The following is a 16888-nucleotide window of genomic DNA, read 5'->3' on the forward strand; positions in this document are numbered from 1 at the left end:
CATTGGATCTCAGGGTTGCTTTTGATATATGAACTTTTTAACAATGTTTTTCCAACCTGTGAACATGGGGTGTTTTCCCATTTTTTTTTAAAGGTTTATTTTATTTATTTGAAAGAGTCACAAGGAGAAACAGAGAAAGAGAGAGAGAGAGAGAGAGGTCTCCCATCCACTGGTTCACTCCCCAAATGGCCGCAATAGCTGGACCTGAGCCTATCCAAAGCAAGGAGCCGGGAGCTTCATCCAGGTCTCCCACATGGGTGCAGGGGCCCAAGGACTTGGGCCATCCTCTGCTGCTTTCCCAGGTGTACTAGCAGGGAGCTGGATTGGAAATGGGGGCAGCCAGGAATGAAACCAGTGCCCATATGGGATGCTGGCGCTGCAGCCAGGACTTTAATGCGCTGTGCCACAGCAATAGCCCTGTTTTCCCATTTTTGTTGTGTGTGTATCCTTTTCAGTTTCTTTCATCTGTGTTTTGTATTTTTTTTTAAAGATTTACTTTATTTATTTGAAAGAGTTACAGAGAGGTAGAGACAGAGAAAGAGACAGGGATCTTCCATCGGCTGGTTCACTCTCCAAATGGCCACAATGGTCAGACCTGAGCTGATCAAAAGCCAGGAGCCAAGAGCTTCTTCTGGGTCTCCCATGGGGTGCAGGGACCCAAGAACTTAGGCCATCTTCCACTGCCTTCCCAGGCCATATGAGAGTTGGATCAGAAGTGAAGCAGACTGGACTCAAACTGGTGCCCATATGGGATGCTGGCCCGTAGGCCAGAGATTTAACCCGCTGCACCACAGTGCCGGTCCTCATATTTTGTAGTTCTTAGTATAGAGATCATTCACTTCTGTAGTTAAATGTATTCCTAGGCATTTTATTTTTGTAAGCTATTGTGAATAAGATTGCCTGTTTTCTTAGCAGTTTCTTTATTGGTGTATGGCAAAGCAGCTGATTTTTTTAAATTGCTTATTTTGAATCCTGCAACTTTACTCACTCTGTGATGAGTTCTAACAGGTTTTCTTGGGGGAGTCTTTGGATTTTTAATATATAAAATAATGTTGCCTACAAATGGCTAATTTGACTTTTTTCTTAATTGGATGTTGTTTTTAGTTGTTTCTCTTTCCTCATTGAGCTAAGACTTTCAGTACTGCAACCTAACCCTTTGTGCCACAATGCCTGTCCCACGGTTCTTCTTTATTTGGAGCTGTTTTATCACTGATTGAATATTGCTACTTATTGTTAGCCTGTTAGGATTTTCAGTGTCCTTCTGGCTCAATTTTGGTGGGTTATATGTGTCCAGAAATTTATTCCTTCCTTTACGATTTCCAATTTGTTAGTATATAGTTGTTTATAATAGTTTTTAATGATTTTTTCTGATGTATAAGTTGTAATATCTTATTTTTCATCTCTGATTTTGAGTTACTTTTTGTTTATCTTTTCAAGAAACCAGCTCTTTGTTTCATTGATGTTTTGCTTTTGTTTTTTTTTTTTTTCTTCAATTTCCATTTTGTTTGTTCTTTCTGATCTTTGTTACTTCTTTCATTCTACTGACTGGGTTATTTTGTTTGCTTTCTAGTTCATTGAGTTGCATTATTATGTTGTTTATTTGAAACTTGCTTTTGTGACATAAGCACCTATTGCTATAAAATTCCCTGTTAGAACTGCTTTTGCTATATCCTGTCAGTTGTGGTATGCTCTGTTTCTGTTTTCATTTCTTTCAATAGACTTTTATATTTTCCTTATGATGTCTTCATTGACTTAGTGGTAGTTCAGGAGTATGCTGTTTAGTTTCTATGTATTTGTATAATTTCTAAAATTCTCTTGTTTGATTGCTGCTTTGATTCTACTGTGGTTGGAGAAGATAACATGATATGATTTTGGCTTTTTTGGATTTGTTGAGACTTGTTTTGTGTTCTATCCTGGAGAATTTTCCGTGTGCTGTTGAGAAGAATGTGAATTTTACAGCTGTTGGATGAAATATTCTGTAATACCTGTTACATTCATTTGGTATAGTTTAGTTTAACTGTTATTTCTGGGTTTTTGGCTTGTTTGTTAGGAGGGTCTGTCCACTGATGAAAGTAGGTATTGAAGTCCCCATCTATTACTGTATTAAAATCTTTCTCTTCCTTTAGATTAAAAATTATTTGTTTTATAAAATTGGGTGCTCCAGTAGTGAATGCATTTATTTATTTACAACTATTATTTATTCTTGTTGATTGATACCTTTATTAATATATGGTGATGATCTTTGCCTCTATTTACAATCTTTGACTTAATGTCTTTTATCTGCCAAAACTCCTTATTTTGATTTTTATTTGCATGATATATCTTTTTCCATATCTTTAATTTCAGTCTTTGTATTGTTTGTATAACTTTTTATAATAAATTGATTTATTTTTTATTTGAGAATAAGAGAGGGAAACCTCCCAGTTGCTGGTTCACTCCTCAAATACCCACGGCAGCCAGGGCTAGGGCAGGCTGAAGCCAGGTACCAGGTCTGGGTCTCTCATATGGGTAGCAGGAACCCAAGTGCATCACCAGGAGTGGGGAACCTTTTTCGTGCCAAAGGCCATTTGGATATTTATAACATCATGTGAAGGCCATACAAAATTATCAACTTAAAGGTTAGTCTGCCATAGATTTATTGAATTTTGAGTCCTGCCTGTGGTTGCCTTGATAGGGCCAGACCACGTAAGGCCTGTGGGCCAGGCATTCCCACCCTTGATCTTAAGCCACCTCCTGCTGCCTTCCAGAGCATGCATTAGCAGAAGTAGGATTCAGGAGTGGAGGCAGGGCTCTAATCCAGTTACTCTGAGATGGGCTGTGGGCATCTCAAGCAATGTCTTGGCTATGTCTTTACTGTTGAGGTGAATTTCTTGTAGGCAACCCTCAGAATCGTCTGCAGCGAGTTAGCTTTCATGATCGCTTCTCAGTTTCTCTGAGTGGTCTGACAGGCGCCGTCGTTTCCTGCTGCACCATCTTTGCGGATGATGTGCTCGGCTGTTATTGCTCAGAAAGGCTTCATGTTTTAATTATCTCTTGGAATTCAAACTAGCAACAGTGTTAAGAAATGGAAATATTTCATTTGGTCAAATTTTGAGAATTAGCCTGTTATATTTTTCTTTTGCCTTACTGTTCTTGCAAAGCTAAAATAATTAATCACTGTACCTATGCCTTAGTCATCATGGTTAATATAATTGATTGCTCCTATTTTTTTATATAAGCCGTCGTGTCACAAAGGGTGTTTTTAATGGTTTTTCTGCATGTTCATTGTAAGCTATCATGTTATCGTGTTTGAAATCACAAGAATTCTCATATATCTGATTTTGAGAACTACATCCTGATGTGTGAGTTAAGTTGTTACCTTATTCAGGGTAATATGTTGGCACTTAAAATACTAGAAAAGATTGTGTCAGTGCTAGCAGTTAGTTTATGCTAAACTCTTCTTTCTGACAGTTTACCTGGCCTTAGCTGCTTCCACCTCCCCACCCCCCACCCCCTGTTTTACTTATTTATTTGAGTAGTCAAGGGCTGCCGTATGCCGGTTCACTCTCCAAACACCCTCAGTGGCTGGGAGCTGAGAACTCGGTCCAAATCCCTCACATGGGTGGTGGGAATGTGAACCATCACCAGTGCCTCCGCAGTCTGTTTTCCCAGAGAGCTGGAGTGAGGAGCCAGAGCCAGGAGTCAACCCAGGGCAGTGCAGTGTAGGGTGCAGGTGTCTTAACTGGAGTCCTAACTCTTAGGCTGGGTGGTCGCCCCTTTAGCTGCTTCTTAGGTCTGAATCAATAATATCACAAAACTGTAACTGTTATCTCTATAGATTTTCCAACTGTATCAGCTGTAGGCTTAGTGAAAGTAGTCCCTGAATGAATAGTAACAGTTCATTATTACTTATAACTAAATATTTTTATTTTATTCTACTTTTACCCTTGTCCTACTCTTTTAGGTACTTTGACTGCTGTGGAAAGTTTCCTGACTATTCATTCAGGACCTGAGGTTAGTTTTTCTGTTTGTCAAATTGTTTTTTCAAGTCCATAATGAAAACATTTTGGAAATAGTGTCTCTTTAAAAAGACTTATAAGTTTTTTATGTGTTTATAATTTTAGTGTGTGGATATTATTTAATTTTAAATCAAATTACTTTAGCCTAAAATTAATTTTTTAAGGGAAGATTTACTTTAACCTAAAATACAGTTTTGTTTTTTTTTAAATGATGTATTTATTTGAAAGGCAGAGTGACAGAAACAGAGAGATCTTCCATCTGCTAGTGCACTTGCCAAATGCGTGAAACAGCTAGGTCTAGGCTACTCCAAAGCTGGGAGCCAGGAACTCATCATGCATCCCGTATGGTGGCAGGGGCCCGAGTACATGGTCATCATCTGCTACATTCCCAAGTGTGTTAGCAGGAAGCTGGATTGGAAGCAGAACAGCCAGGACTTGAACCCAGGCTTCCAATACAGGATACCAGTGTTGCAAGTGGCAGCTTCACCCTCTGTGCCACAACTCCAGCACCTTCAAATATAATTTATTATTTTTAAATAACTGCACAATTCACTATATTAGAGTAATTTACCTTGATCCCAATACAAAAGCATCTGTGGTTGTTGAATAATAAATGTTGTGAGCCAGGAAAGTGATCATCAAAGTACAAAAAGTGTGTTATTATTAAGTGCCCAACTTGGAGTTGGATACTGTTGTACTGTCAAAGAAATATATGAGGTAAATCTAGTCTTACTGTATTTATAGTCTATTTGGGAACATGAGATAGTTGCATTTCTGGGAAAGGACCATATTTAATTGTTTTTTAGTTTTTAATCTATTTATTTGAAAGAGAGACAAAAAGAGAGAACTTCTGCTAGTTCACTCCCCAAATGCCCAAAATAACCAGAGTTGGGCCTGTCCAAAGCTGGGAGCCCAGATGTTCCATGTGGGTGTGGCAGGAACCCAGGTACTTCAGCACCTGCACTGCCAGCATTCCATATGGGCACCGGTTCAAGTCCTGGCTGCTCCACTTATTATCCAGCTCTCTGCTTTGGCATGGAAAAGCAGCAGGAGATGGCCCAAGTCCTTGGGCCCCTGCACCTGCATGGGAGACCCAGAAGAAGCTCCTGGCTCCTGGCTTCGGATGGGTTCAGCTCCAGCCATTTTGGCCATCTGGGAAGTGAACCAGTGGATAGAAGACTTCTCTCTCTCTCTCTCTTTCTGCCTCTGCCTCTCTGTAACTCTGCCTTTCAAATAAATAAATCAATCTTAAAAAAAAAATAGAGATCAGGTGCAAGGAATACTGTAGGATTCTGACAGTGGAACAGAACATACATTTGGTTGGAAGGCCAGGCATCAAGAACTTTGTGGAGCAACTGGTATATGGACCAAATTTCAAGGGCTGGTGCTGTGGCAATGTGAGCGAAGAGGAAATGCAGATTGGGCATTCCTAACCTGAAAATATGAAACCTAAAACATTGTGAACACCTTGTCAGCACTCAAAACATTTCAGATTTTGAAGCATTTTGGATTTTGTTTGTTCAGCCAATGAAACGTACACAGATATTCCAAAATCCAAAAATAGCCAAAATCTGGAATATTTATGATCCTAGGCATTTCAATAAGGCAATTAAACCTGTACTGTAACAAAGACAGAAGGATGGGAGGGTGTGGAATATGTTTGTAAGAGCAATGACTGGCCGGCGCCGCGGTTCAATGGGCTAATCCCCCACCTAGCGGTGCCGGCACACCGGGTTCTAGTCCTGGTCGGGGCGCTGGATTCTGTCCCGGTTGCCCCTCTTCCACGCCAGCTCTCTGCTGTGGCCCGGGAAGGCAGTGGAGGATGGCCCAAGTGCTTGGGCCCTGCACCCCATGGGAGACCAGGAGAAGCACCTGGCTCCTGGCCTCAGATCAGCGCGGTACGCCAGCCACAGCGCGCCAGCCATGGCGGCCATTGGAGGGTGAACCAACAGCAAAAGGAAGACCTTTGTCTCTGTCTCTCTCTCTCACTGTCCACTCTGCCTGTCAAAAAAAAAAAAAAAAAAAAAAAAGCAATGACTGTGTTTGTCTGGATTGTGGGTTCAGATTAATTAACCTAGAAAGTTGTGAAAAAGGGAGGTGTTTAGCCTAACAGTTAAGGCACCCACCTTCTAGTGCTTAGATTTGACTCCTAGCTCTAGCACTTGATTTCAGCTTCCTGCCAGTGCAGACCCAAGGAGGCAGCAGTGATGGCTCAAGTGACTGGGTTCCTGTCACCCATGTGGGAGAGAGACCTGGGTTGGGCTCCCATCTCCTAGCTCTGACACCTACCTAGCCCTAGCTGTTGCAGATGTCTGGAGAGTGAAGCAGCAGATGGGAGCTGTCTATGTCAGCCTTCTGTCTGTCTGTCTGTCTCTCTTCTCCTCGTCCCCCCCCCCCCCTTTCCTTGTGCCTCTTTAAAAAAACAGTAAAACTTGTGTTTAAACTGACTGTGTACCAGAATACCAGAAAAAAACCAAAATGATGCTTATCCCATGTAATTTGAGATGCCTCATGGAGGTCTTAAATGACTGAAAAAGCAGTCACTTTTGGAAGGTCAGAGGCAGCAGCAACCTCAGCAAAGATTCAGAAACAAGTATGAGAAAGACATGCTTGGAACTCAGGTCAACACCATTTAAACCTAAAAGGAATTATTTGATTTGTGTGACCAAATGTCTGCAAATAAAAAGCATGGCTGGATCTAGACATTCCAATGAAAACTATCAGAACTCTGTTTTGTTTTTCTTTTTTTTCCCCCCTTCTTGTGTTTTTTTTTTTTTTTTTTTTTTTTTTTATGTTTTTCTATGTATAGAAGCTCCACAGGGCAGGGAAAGCACTAGAAGCTCCAAGTCTATATTGCCTTAAGGTTTGTGGTTCCTGACAAGAGCTACCAGGGTTTGCATATCAGTGATAGGGAAGGTCAGCCAATCAGTGTGACCCAGGATAATGGACTAATCAGAATGCCCAGGTCTGGGTCATGGGCCTTGCAGGGGGACCATTTGAACAACATGGTAAAAGTTCCAATAGTAAAGACTTTATCAGCATAATAGAGGGTAAGGGGCTCTTGGGAATACACAGAAGACTGCCAGATAACTGACTGCCCACTCCCTGGAGAAAGTGAGAAAATTGGTAGAGCTGGAGAGGCCTCCTTTGAGAGAGCAGCAGGAGATGCTGTTGGAAAGAGGAAGTAGAACAGATGATTATCTCTTCCTTTTACTAGAAGTAGCAGAAGAACCACAGAGGGGTGATTCCTGTAGATCCGAGTCGGGAGTCTAGGTCAGAGTGGTCAAGAGCGCAGGTTTGGGAACTGGATTCCCTGGCTCCGAGTGATGTTTCTGTGGGCCTGTTTACCTGTCCTCCAAGTGCCTCATTTCCTTCCAGTTGAAAAGGAGATCATAATTTGTGTCTACTTCTTTTGGTGCTATTAGGATTAAATTAATCAATTAGTGTGAATCGGAACAGTACTTGGCAGTTAGTAATTGCTCTGTAAACGTTAAGTATGATTATTAATAAGAGGACTCATTTCACTGCAGCTCGCCTTGAAGCAAAATACAGAGCCGTAATTTCACAGAGGGGAGTCAGTGGAAATTTGCTGTTGATTCTGGGGCATCCCTCGGCACTGTAGCACTCCTTATCATACTTTTTCCTTAAGCTTATTTATTTTTACAGTGAAAAATTGAACATCGGCTATATGCTGGGCCCTAAAGCAAGACTCAGCGACTTTCAGAGGACTGAAATCATAAATTCTAGAGCAGCGCTGTCCAGTAGATCTTCCCACAGTGATGGAAATGTTCCACAGATGCTATATGGTGGCTGCCATGTTGGATAGTGTACCTGCAGAGCTACACTAGAGTTTTGAATCTCCCTAAATGACATCGTTTATTTAAACAAGTTAAATAACAAGAAGGAAGGACATAATACAGTTATGCACATCACAGTATAAATGCGGGGGGTGGGGTGGTTTGGCACAGCAGTTAAGACAGTTCTTGAGAAACCAGCATCTCATATCAGAGTGCATCATTTCAACTCCTCACTCTGCTTCCAATCCAGTTTCCTGCTAATACACATCCTGGAGGCACTAGGTGATGGCTCAAATGCTTGGGTCCGTGCCACCCAGACAGGAGTCCCCAACTGAGTCCAGGATTTTGGCTCCTGACTTAGGCCTGGCCTAGCCTGAGCTGTTGTGGGCATTTGAATGGGAGATCTTTATCTCTCTGCCTGTCTAATTAATTAAATAAATACATAAATAATTTCTTAAAAATTAGTCCAAGAAAATAAAAGGGCCACTTAGCAGTTGGGTAGAGAAAGGCCAGCACTGTGGGGTTATATCCTCTTCTGTGGTCTCCTTTCTGCCACTCATTTCCTAGTGGAGTCAGAGGTAATAGATGGGGAAGGTGCCAGTCATTGTGCTAGAACCAATGGAAGGTTCTAAGAACTAAGAGTCTCAGGAAAGAGATGAAAAATAACTGTTTAAGATCAAGCATATACTAAATATTGTATCCTAGCTACAGTATGAAAAAGAAATCGATCAAAGAAATTAAATATGAATGAACTTTCTTTTTTTAAAATTTTAACAAAACTTCAAGAAGACAGGTGTACAGCTTGGGATTAGAATAAGAGGTGTTGGGAAACTGGGTATAATGGGATGGATATATCTGTGGATGGTGTGCTATATCATAAATGTGCTCATGAACACATCTTGAGGTACTGAGGAATCAGCATAGAATAGAGGTAAGATTAATATGGCTAATTTTGTGGGAATTGGTCATCTATGTGAGTAAAAATGAAACTAAAATACTTATTAGAAAGATCATAAATAATGGTGAAAGGGAAAAAGAAAGGACTTAGGTTGGGGTAAATAATGTAGTGGAGCTAATGAGTGTTACTGCTGCTCAGCTGGTTATGAAAATTCTTCTTGATTATTAAATCTTGCTCAAATGTAGGAGAAATGGTGTTTGAAACAAGTAAACGTTACTTGGAGTTGTCTAGTAAAGGTGAAAGTCATGTTTCTGTAACTCTTGAACTATTTTATTAGGGGTTGTGCATTCACGATGCTACCTGGCAGTCAGCAGTTTATGGTTTTGGAGATCAGAATAATTTGAGAAAACTACGAAATGCATCAAATGTGAAACCAGTCCCACTTGTTGGTCCAAAATTGAAAAAAAGGTATATTAACTCAAAATCCATTCTTTTTTTTTATTTAGTAAATATAAATTTCCAAAGTACAGTTAATGGATTACAATGGCTTCCCGCCCCCCATAATTTCCCTCCCCAAAATCCATTCTTTAACATATCAGTTCTAAGTGGATTATTATTAGTTGCTATTGATGAAGTATGCTTCTAAAGAGAGGTTGGAGACTATTTTGTAGTAGATTTGAGTACTTCAGATATCATGCTTTTGAGCCATAGGGGAGAAGTGAATTTGTGTGATGAGTTTTCACTATTAGTATCACCATTAAATGTCTGCTAAGTTTTATGCAGTAAAACCATTAAGTGTAATATGATCCTAACAGGTTCATTAGTCAGTCTCATTAATTGCAGTTATAATGTGAGAACTTCAGTAGTTGCTACATTAGGATTGGCTGTTAAATGAGTATTTTCTTAAATCACTGCTTTGGAAACGGATGGTATAAAAGATAGCTAAAAACATAGCTATGCTGAATTTGTTATGTGTCCATGGTGGGAAGACTACTACACTGTTCCATCTGTCGCTTGTTGGGATCTAAATGTGGAGTAAAAAGAAGAATCACTGGAATACATTTTAATTAAAAGTAGATCTGCCGTCTTCTTTGTTATGAATTGCTTCAAGAAAAGTTACTAATTTTTATCAAAAGACTTACCAGCTGAAGTTGTAGTCACTGTAGCTGGAGAAAATGCAGAATACTCACAGGTCTGTTTTGCAGGTGGCCAGTTTCTTACTGTAGGGAACTCAGCACATATTCCATTCCTTTCTTCGGATCTGATATGTCTGTTGTGAGGCGGACTCAGCGTTACCTGCATGAAATTTTAGAAGAATCACCAGTAAGTAAATACGGCTTATGTATTAATAAAGCGCATTCTGTGTTTGTAACAGTTCCCCTTTCAATTAATGTAGGACTTTTATGCTTATAAAGCAAAAAAAGAGTTAATTAATGCATATTTCCACTTCTGGAAATAGAATAGGTATGGTTGAGCATTTTGCGTTTTGGGGGGGCTGGTAATAGTTTTGTCTCATGATTCAAATCTGGCCCACCGAATTGTGTGTTTTTTTTGTTTTTGTTTTTGTTTTTGTTTTTTTGACAGGCAGAGTGGACAGTGAGAGAGAGAGACAGAGAGAAAGGTCTTCCTTTGCCGTTGGTTCACCCTCCAATGGCCGCCGCTGCCGGCGCGCTGTGGCTGGCGCACCGTACTGATCTGAAGGCAGGAGCCAGGTGCTTCTCCTGGTCTCCCGTGGGGTGCAGGGCCCAAGGACTTGGGCCATCCTCCACTGCACTCCCTGGCCACAGCAGAGAGCTGGCCTGGAAGAGGGGCAACCGGGACAGAATCTGGTGCCCCGACCGGGACTAGAACCCGGTGTGCTGGCGCCGCAAGGCAGAGGATTAGCCTAGTGAGCCGCGGCGCCGGCTCGAATTGTTTTTAATGTGACACAGTGGCAGTGAATTGAATACGGGAAATGCTAGTGTCATAAACACCGGCGATCCCTGTGTTGAATGTTTCAGCTGCTAGTACACCCATTTCTGCTGCTCATGGAGGTGTCTGGGACACTGTGTCCTCTGCTTGCTTCTTCTGGAGTGCCGTCCTCCTCTTCCCCATGGGGGAAATCACTGCTCCCACTGCTGAGGCCTCAGCCAGAACTGATCCCAGGTGTCGAAGTGGAGACATTTTCTCACAGGAGGTTGGAAATGGAGTCCACATTTTGTAAGGTGTTGGTACTGAAGTCAGATATGCTAGGGATTGTGAGGACTTTTGTGTTCCAGTGTGGGAAGCTATCATTTGTAACAAATTTCTTTAAAAAAATAGTTCATCCCTGTCTGGTTTCTGAGAGCAGTTGTAAACAGCCAGCACGCTTGTGTTACTTGGTCTGAAATGCAGAGAGTAACGTTTTGATATTCTCACCCAGGTCCAGTACGCTGCTTATGTAACTGTGGGTGGCATCTCCTCTGTTATTAAGCTGATGTTTGCAGGGCTCTTCTTTTTATTCTTTGTGAGGTTTGGCATTGGAAGGCAACTTCTCATAAAAGTAAGTGTGGTTTTTTGAAATCAGATCTTTAGATGTATTTTCCTTGAGTTTTCCAGAATGTCACTGAGGGTTTGTTTGTTTCCTCTAGTTCCCGTGGCTCTTCTCCTTCGGTTATTTTTCAAAACAAGGTCCAACACAGAAACAGGTAATCCTTTTCTTCAACTCCAAATTTCCTAAATAGTGTTTTTCTTTATTTTCCTCAGTGCAGTGACACTAACACGTAAGACTTGATGGGACACAACATATTTCAGACGCTCCTTGAAGTTCTGTGTGTAAATTAGATTACTTAATCTTTTCAAACACCTGTTGGATGTGGGTATTATTTCCATCATGCAGATGAGGAAACGGAGGCACAGAGAGGCTGAAAATCCTGCCCAGGATCCTCCAAGCTGGGACGACGGCTTGGCCATCAGTCTTCAGAAATTATGTTCTCTTTACTTCATAGAGATCTCAAAAGTTTTTACTCCTCCTTTTTTTTCCTGTCATCGCTTCTTTTTGCTTTCTCGGCCCCTAGGTTTCCCTTGTTTGGTGTACCCTGGGTTCTGTGGTAGATAAAGTGAATCACCATGTACCCAATATCTTGAACACCAGGACTGCCCCATTTTCTGCTGTTTGCCTTGCAGCCTGAGCCAGGCCATGGGTCATTAGCCTTCCTTTCCTCTGCTCCTGGCCCCCTGCACAGTGGATGGTAGCACCGTGGATCCATGTTTCCCTCAGCAGTGCAACTGTAGTATCACTCGCTGGGTCTTTGACTTTTCCTTAGTCTTGCCTCCATCTCCTCTGAATGACGTTCGTCTGAATCTGCCTGGTTCCAACCCTCTTCTCTGTCTGCCTACAATCCCAACTGCTGCTTCACTGAAAGAACCGAGAGCATCTGTTGTGCACCCCTCAGGTTCCTAGCCCAGCCCTGTCGCTGCTCCATCTTCCCCTCTTCCTCCTCTGTGGGAGGAGTGTTCCTCTGTGCAGGGCTAACCTCTCCACCTGTGCTCTCGACAGCGTAAGCATTGACTGTGTTGCAGCACTGGGCCGCCTGCCTCCACTCAGTCCTCAGCAGCCACTGAGGCAAAGGTAGTGTGCGCATCCCCTTCTACAGCTGAGGAAATAGGGAGAGGACGGTGCCCACGTTCACGTAGCTAGGGTGGTGGACCCTAGATTCCAGCTAGCCTGCACCTTAGCCAGGACTGCTAGTTTTGATCAGATTTCCTGCTGGCTTCCTCAGGTAACATCCCCTCAATTCTACCTCCTACTTCTCTGTGCGTTCTTTTCCCTAAGCCTGTAAAATGCCAAGTGTCTTCCCTTACCTGAAAAAGAGCGCTGGACCCTTCTTCGACTTTGATTGTCTCCATCGACCTTACAGTTGCTAAATACGTTGAACACTCTGTGGTCCTCATGTGCTCTGTTACCTTTGACCCTACTGATTATTGCCCTTCCGGGGGTGGTTGAGTGCTTGCTCCCCTACGTCTGAGGTGACCACTGGGACGTGTCCTGTGTCCTTCTCCCCGCTTGCTGTGCTCCACCCTCATCTCCTTGCCCCTCCTTCAAGGTGGTTTGCCTGGGACTCGGTCTTCTCCCTGGAGATGCAGCAGTGCTGTTAGCAGGCACGTTCCTGTCTCCAGGCCTGCACAACCGCCTGCTGTGTCAGAAGTGCATCCCACAGTGACTTGGAACCAGTTTCTCAAACTCTGAACTTCTCTCCCCCAAACATTTGTTAATCATAACTGGATTATTGCCTTATTCCCAAATTGAGTGATTATTAAAGCTGCTTGGTAAGTCCTCTGGAATTTAACCTTTGAATGAAAGTTTTACATCTCTAAGTGGGTAATTACATTGATGTGCCCAGGCCCATATTTCCATTACTTGCTGGCTGTTTGTGTCTTGCCACCTTCGACAGCGTCTAAAACTAGATTTTCTATGTCCACCATCCCATGGAAACCACCTCCAGTTGCTCTCTGAAACCACGTGTACTCGTGGTGCTGCCATTCTTCCTGCCGTGCCCAGAGAGTTCCCTTTCTCTCATCCCTGGTCTTCACCCGTCCCCTCCCCTCAACATCATACCAGTCACCAAAACTTACAGCTTAATTAATTTTTCTACCACGCTTAAAGGAGGGTAAGATATTCTGGCAGATAAAACATTGATTGCTGAAGTAGAATCCTAAGTTGTGCTGTGTTCAAGGAGGAACTGACATATTTAAAAACAATCCCTTTGCTTTCTTTTTCACAGATTGATGGTTCATCGTTTACAATGACATTCTTTGGTCAAGGATACAGCCAAGGCCTTAGTCCTGATGAGAACAAACCAAATGTCAGAATTTGTACTCAGGTGAAGGGACCAGGTATTTTGCATTTGACTTACTACTACTTGGGATTTTTACATTGTCTTAACCTATAAAGTGGTATGCTATTAAAGTGTATTCTTTTTTAAAAAATATTTATTTATTTATTTGAAAGTTAGAGTTACACAGAGAAGGAGAGGCGGGGGGAAGGGGGTCTTCCATCTGCTGGTTCACTCCTCAGATGACTGCAACGGCCGGAGCATCACCGACCCAGAGCCAGGAGCCTCCTCTAAGTCTCCCATGTGGGTGCAGGGGCCCAAGGACTTGGCTATCTTCCACTGCTTTCCCAGGCCATAGCAGAGAGCGAGATTGGAAGAGGAGCAGCCGGATCTCGAACCTGCTCCCATATAGGATGCTGGCACTACAGGCGGTGGCTTTACTCACTACACCACAGCACCAGCCCCTATATTCTTTTTTTTTTTTTAAGATTATTTATTATTTGAAATTGAAAGGCAGAGATAGAAGGAGATACAGAAGAGAGAGAGAGAGAAAGAGCAAGAGAGAGAGGGTGAGTCTTCCATCTGCTGGTTCACTCTCCAAAAGGCCACAATGGCTAGGGCTGTACCAGGCCACAGCCAAGAGTCAGGAGCTTCTTCCAGGTCTCCCACATGGGTGCAGCACTTGAGCCATCCTCCACTGCTTTCCCAGATGCATTAGCAGAGAGCTGGATTGGAAGTGGAACAGCCAAAACTCAAACCAGCGCCCATATGGGATGCCAGCACTTCAGGCTGGGGCTTTAACTTGCTGTGTCACAGTGCCAGCCTCTAAAATGTATTCTTTGTAAAGCTTAATCTGTTTATTTGTATTTTTAAAAAGATTTATTTATTTGTCAGCAGAATGATGGAGGGCGAGGTAGGGTGAGAGAGAAAGAACAAGAACATGTGATCAGTCTTCCATCTACAGGCTCACTCCCTAAATGGCTGCAACATCCAGGGCTGGGCCAGGCCAAAGCCAGGAGCCAGGAACTCTATCTGGGTTTCCCACGTGGGTGCAGGGGCCCAAGAACTTGGACCATTTTCTGCTGCTTTCCCAGGCACACATTAGCAGGGAGCTGGCTCGGAAGCAAATTGCTCTGATATGGGATGCCAGTGTTGCATGTGGCGGCTTAACACATTGTGCCACGATGTTGGCTCCTGCTTGATTGTTTTAGAAACGCATTTTCACAAGTTACCTAAGTGATTTACAAGTATTCCGTGAAACAAAGGATGGAAATGGTTGGTATGTTCAGATTTTATTACTGTCCCCTTTCCTCTGGTTTTCTTTTTTGTTATGATTCAGTAATTCAGAATGGTGCATTTTAATCAGTAGTAATAAGAAAAGGGGTAGGCTAGTGTTGTGGCGTAGGGGTACAGCTGCTGCCTGCAATGCCAGCATCCCATGTGGGCACTGGTTTGAGTCCTGGCTGCTCAACTTCCGATCCAGCTCCCTGCTAGTGTACCTGGGAAAGTGCTAGCCATGGCCATTGTAGCCATTTGGGGAGTGAACTAGTAGATGGAAAATCTGTTCCTTCTCTCTCTAATTCTGCAAATCAAATAAATATTTTTTAAAAATTGAAGTTTTTTTTTAAGATTTATTTATTTCACTTGAAAGTCACAGTTACACAGAGAGAAGAGGCAGAGAGAGAGAGAGGTCCTCCATCCTCTGGTTCACTCCCCAGATGGCTGCAACGGCTGGAGCTGCGCTGATCTGAAGCCTGGAGCCAGGAGCTTCTTCCAGGTCTCCCACATGGATGCAGGGGCTCAAGCACTTGGGCCATCTTCCACTGCTTTCCCAGGCCATAGCAGAGAGCTGGATCGGAAGTAGAGCAGCCAGGTCTTGAACTGGCGCCCATATGGGATGCCAGCACCTCAGGCAGCAGCTTTACCTGCTACGCCACAGCGCCGGCCCTTGAAGTTTCTTTTTTTTTTTTTTTAAGCGAAGCTCTGAATGGAGGTTGGGATCAGTTTAGTGTTAGTGTATGAATAGAGAAGAAGCAGTGCAGTGTGGTAGGCAAAAGTGTGCACCCTAGGGGCTGGAATTTTGGCATAGCAGGTTAAGCTGCTGCCTGTGATGCCGGTATCTCGTGGGCACTAGTTCTAAACCTGGCTGTTCTGTTTCCAATCCAGATCCCTATTGATGTGCCTGTGAAAGCAGTGGAGGATGGCTCAAGTGCTTGGGCCCCTGTACCCACATGGGAGACCAAAGAAGCTCCAGGCTCCTGGCTTCAGCCTGGCACAGCCTCGGCTGTTGCAGCCATTTAGGGAGTGAACCAGTGGATAGAAGATTCTCTCTCTCTCTCTCTCTCTCTCTCTCTCTCTCTCTCTCCCTCCATCCCTCCCTCCCTCCCCTCACTCCTCACTCCTCACTCCTCACTCCTCACTCCTCTCTAACTCTGCCTTTTAAAAAAAAATTATATATATATATATGGATCCTAGAGTCAGCTGCCTGGGTATGATTCGACTCAGTCACTGCCTAACTTTGGACACCTCGGCCTCTCTGCCTGTTTTTTCACCTGTAATATAGGGATTATATTATATTATTGTGAAAGTTAGATGAGTTTAATAAAGTACCTAGTACAATTCCTAACATTTAATAAATACAACTTGAGCCTCCCTAATCTGAAAACCCGAGTCCAAAATGCTCCAAAATCTGAAACTGTGTAAGTGTTACATAATGCCACAGGTACGGAGTATTACCCCGACCTATGTCACCGTCAGAATGAAGGCACGCTAAAATTACTGTATAAAATTACTTTCAAGCTGTGTGTCTATGAAACATAAATGAATTTTGTTTAGACTTGGGTCTCCTTCATAAAATATCTCATGTATGTGCACATATTCCAAAATCTGATTTCTGAAGCACTTTTTTTTCTTTTTGCGAACAAAGCAAGATTTACTTAAGTCAAGCTTCCTGCTACAGCCGTCAGGAGGAGGCTCCAAGGGAGGAATACCTGGAGAAACTTTCCAGGGTGGGGACTTAGGCACTTCTGATTCCAGGCATCTGGGATAAGGAATATTCAACCTGTACTATAAAAACATTGCTTGTTATTTTTGTTATTTTGTGACCGGAGTATCTATTGAAAAACTTACTTATAGCTACAGTTGGATATAAAATCTACCGTTTGATTTTGGGGGTTGGTGCTTGCATACTTGATGAGTCCTCTCTTTGGTCCACTCTTCTGCAGAGGCTGGGTACGTGACTACTCCCATAGCCATGGTCCAGGCAGCCGTGACTCTCCTGCATGAGTCCTCTAATCTTCCAAAGGCGTAAGTTTGGTTTTCTTCTAATTAGAAGATACCTTCTCCATTTGTGTTATAGGGTAGCTTATTTTTATTTTTCAGGCTTTGGGTCTGCACATAGCT

At 42.9% G+C, this 16888-nt stretch overlaps 1 protein-coding gene across 2 annotated transcripts in view; it reads left to right on the forward strand.

Moving 5' to 3' along the window:
- SCCPDH (saccharopine dehydrogenase (putative)) overlaps positions 1–16888 on the forward strand; it is a 36097-nt gene that overhangs the window by 17996 nt on the left and 1213 nt on the right. The window contains exons 5-11 of one of the 2 annotated variants that reach the window (XR_011381547.1): positions 3944–3993; positions 9031–9161; positions 9899–10016; positions 11095–11214; positions 11303–11359; positions 13436–13547; positions 15653–16792. Coding sequence is in view for 1 of the 2 variants with exons in the window: in XM_002717629.4 (XP_002717675.1) it covers positions 3944–3993; positions 9031–9161; positions 9899–10016; positions 11095–11214; positions 11303–11359; positions 13436–13547; positions 16711–16792 (670 nt within the window). In the remaining variant the exon portion in view is untranslated. The remainder of the gene's footprint in view (positions 1–3943; positions 3994–9030; positions 9162–9898; positions 10017–11094; positions 11215–11302; positions 11360–13435; positions 13548–15652; positions 16793–16888) is intronic. The other variant, XM_002717629.4, reaches the window with a different exon arrangement.

This window comes from Oryctolagus cuniculus, chromosome 13 (assembly GCF_964237555.1).
Source record: "Oryctolagus cuniculus chromosome 13, mOryCun1.1, whole genome shotgun sequence".
Classification (NCBI taxonomy): Eukaryota; Metazoa; Chordata; class Mammalia; order Lagomorpha; family Leporidae; genus Oryctolagus; species Oryctolagus cuniculus.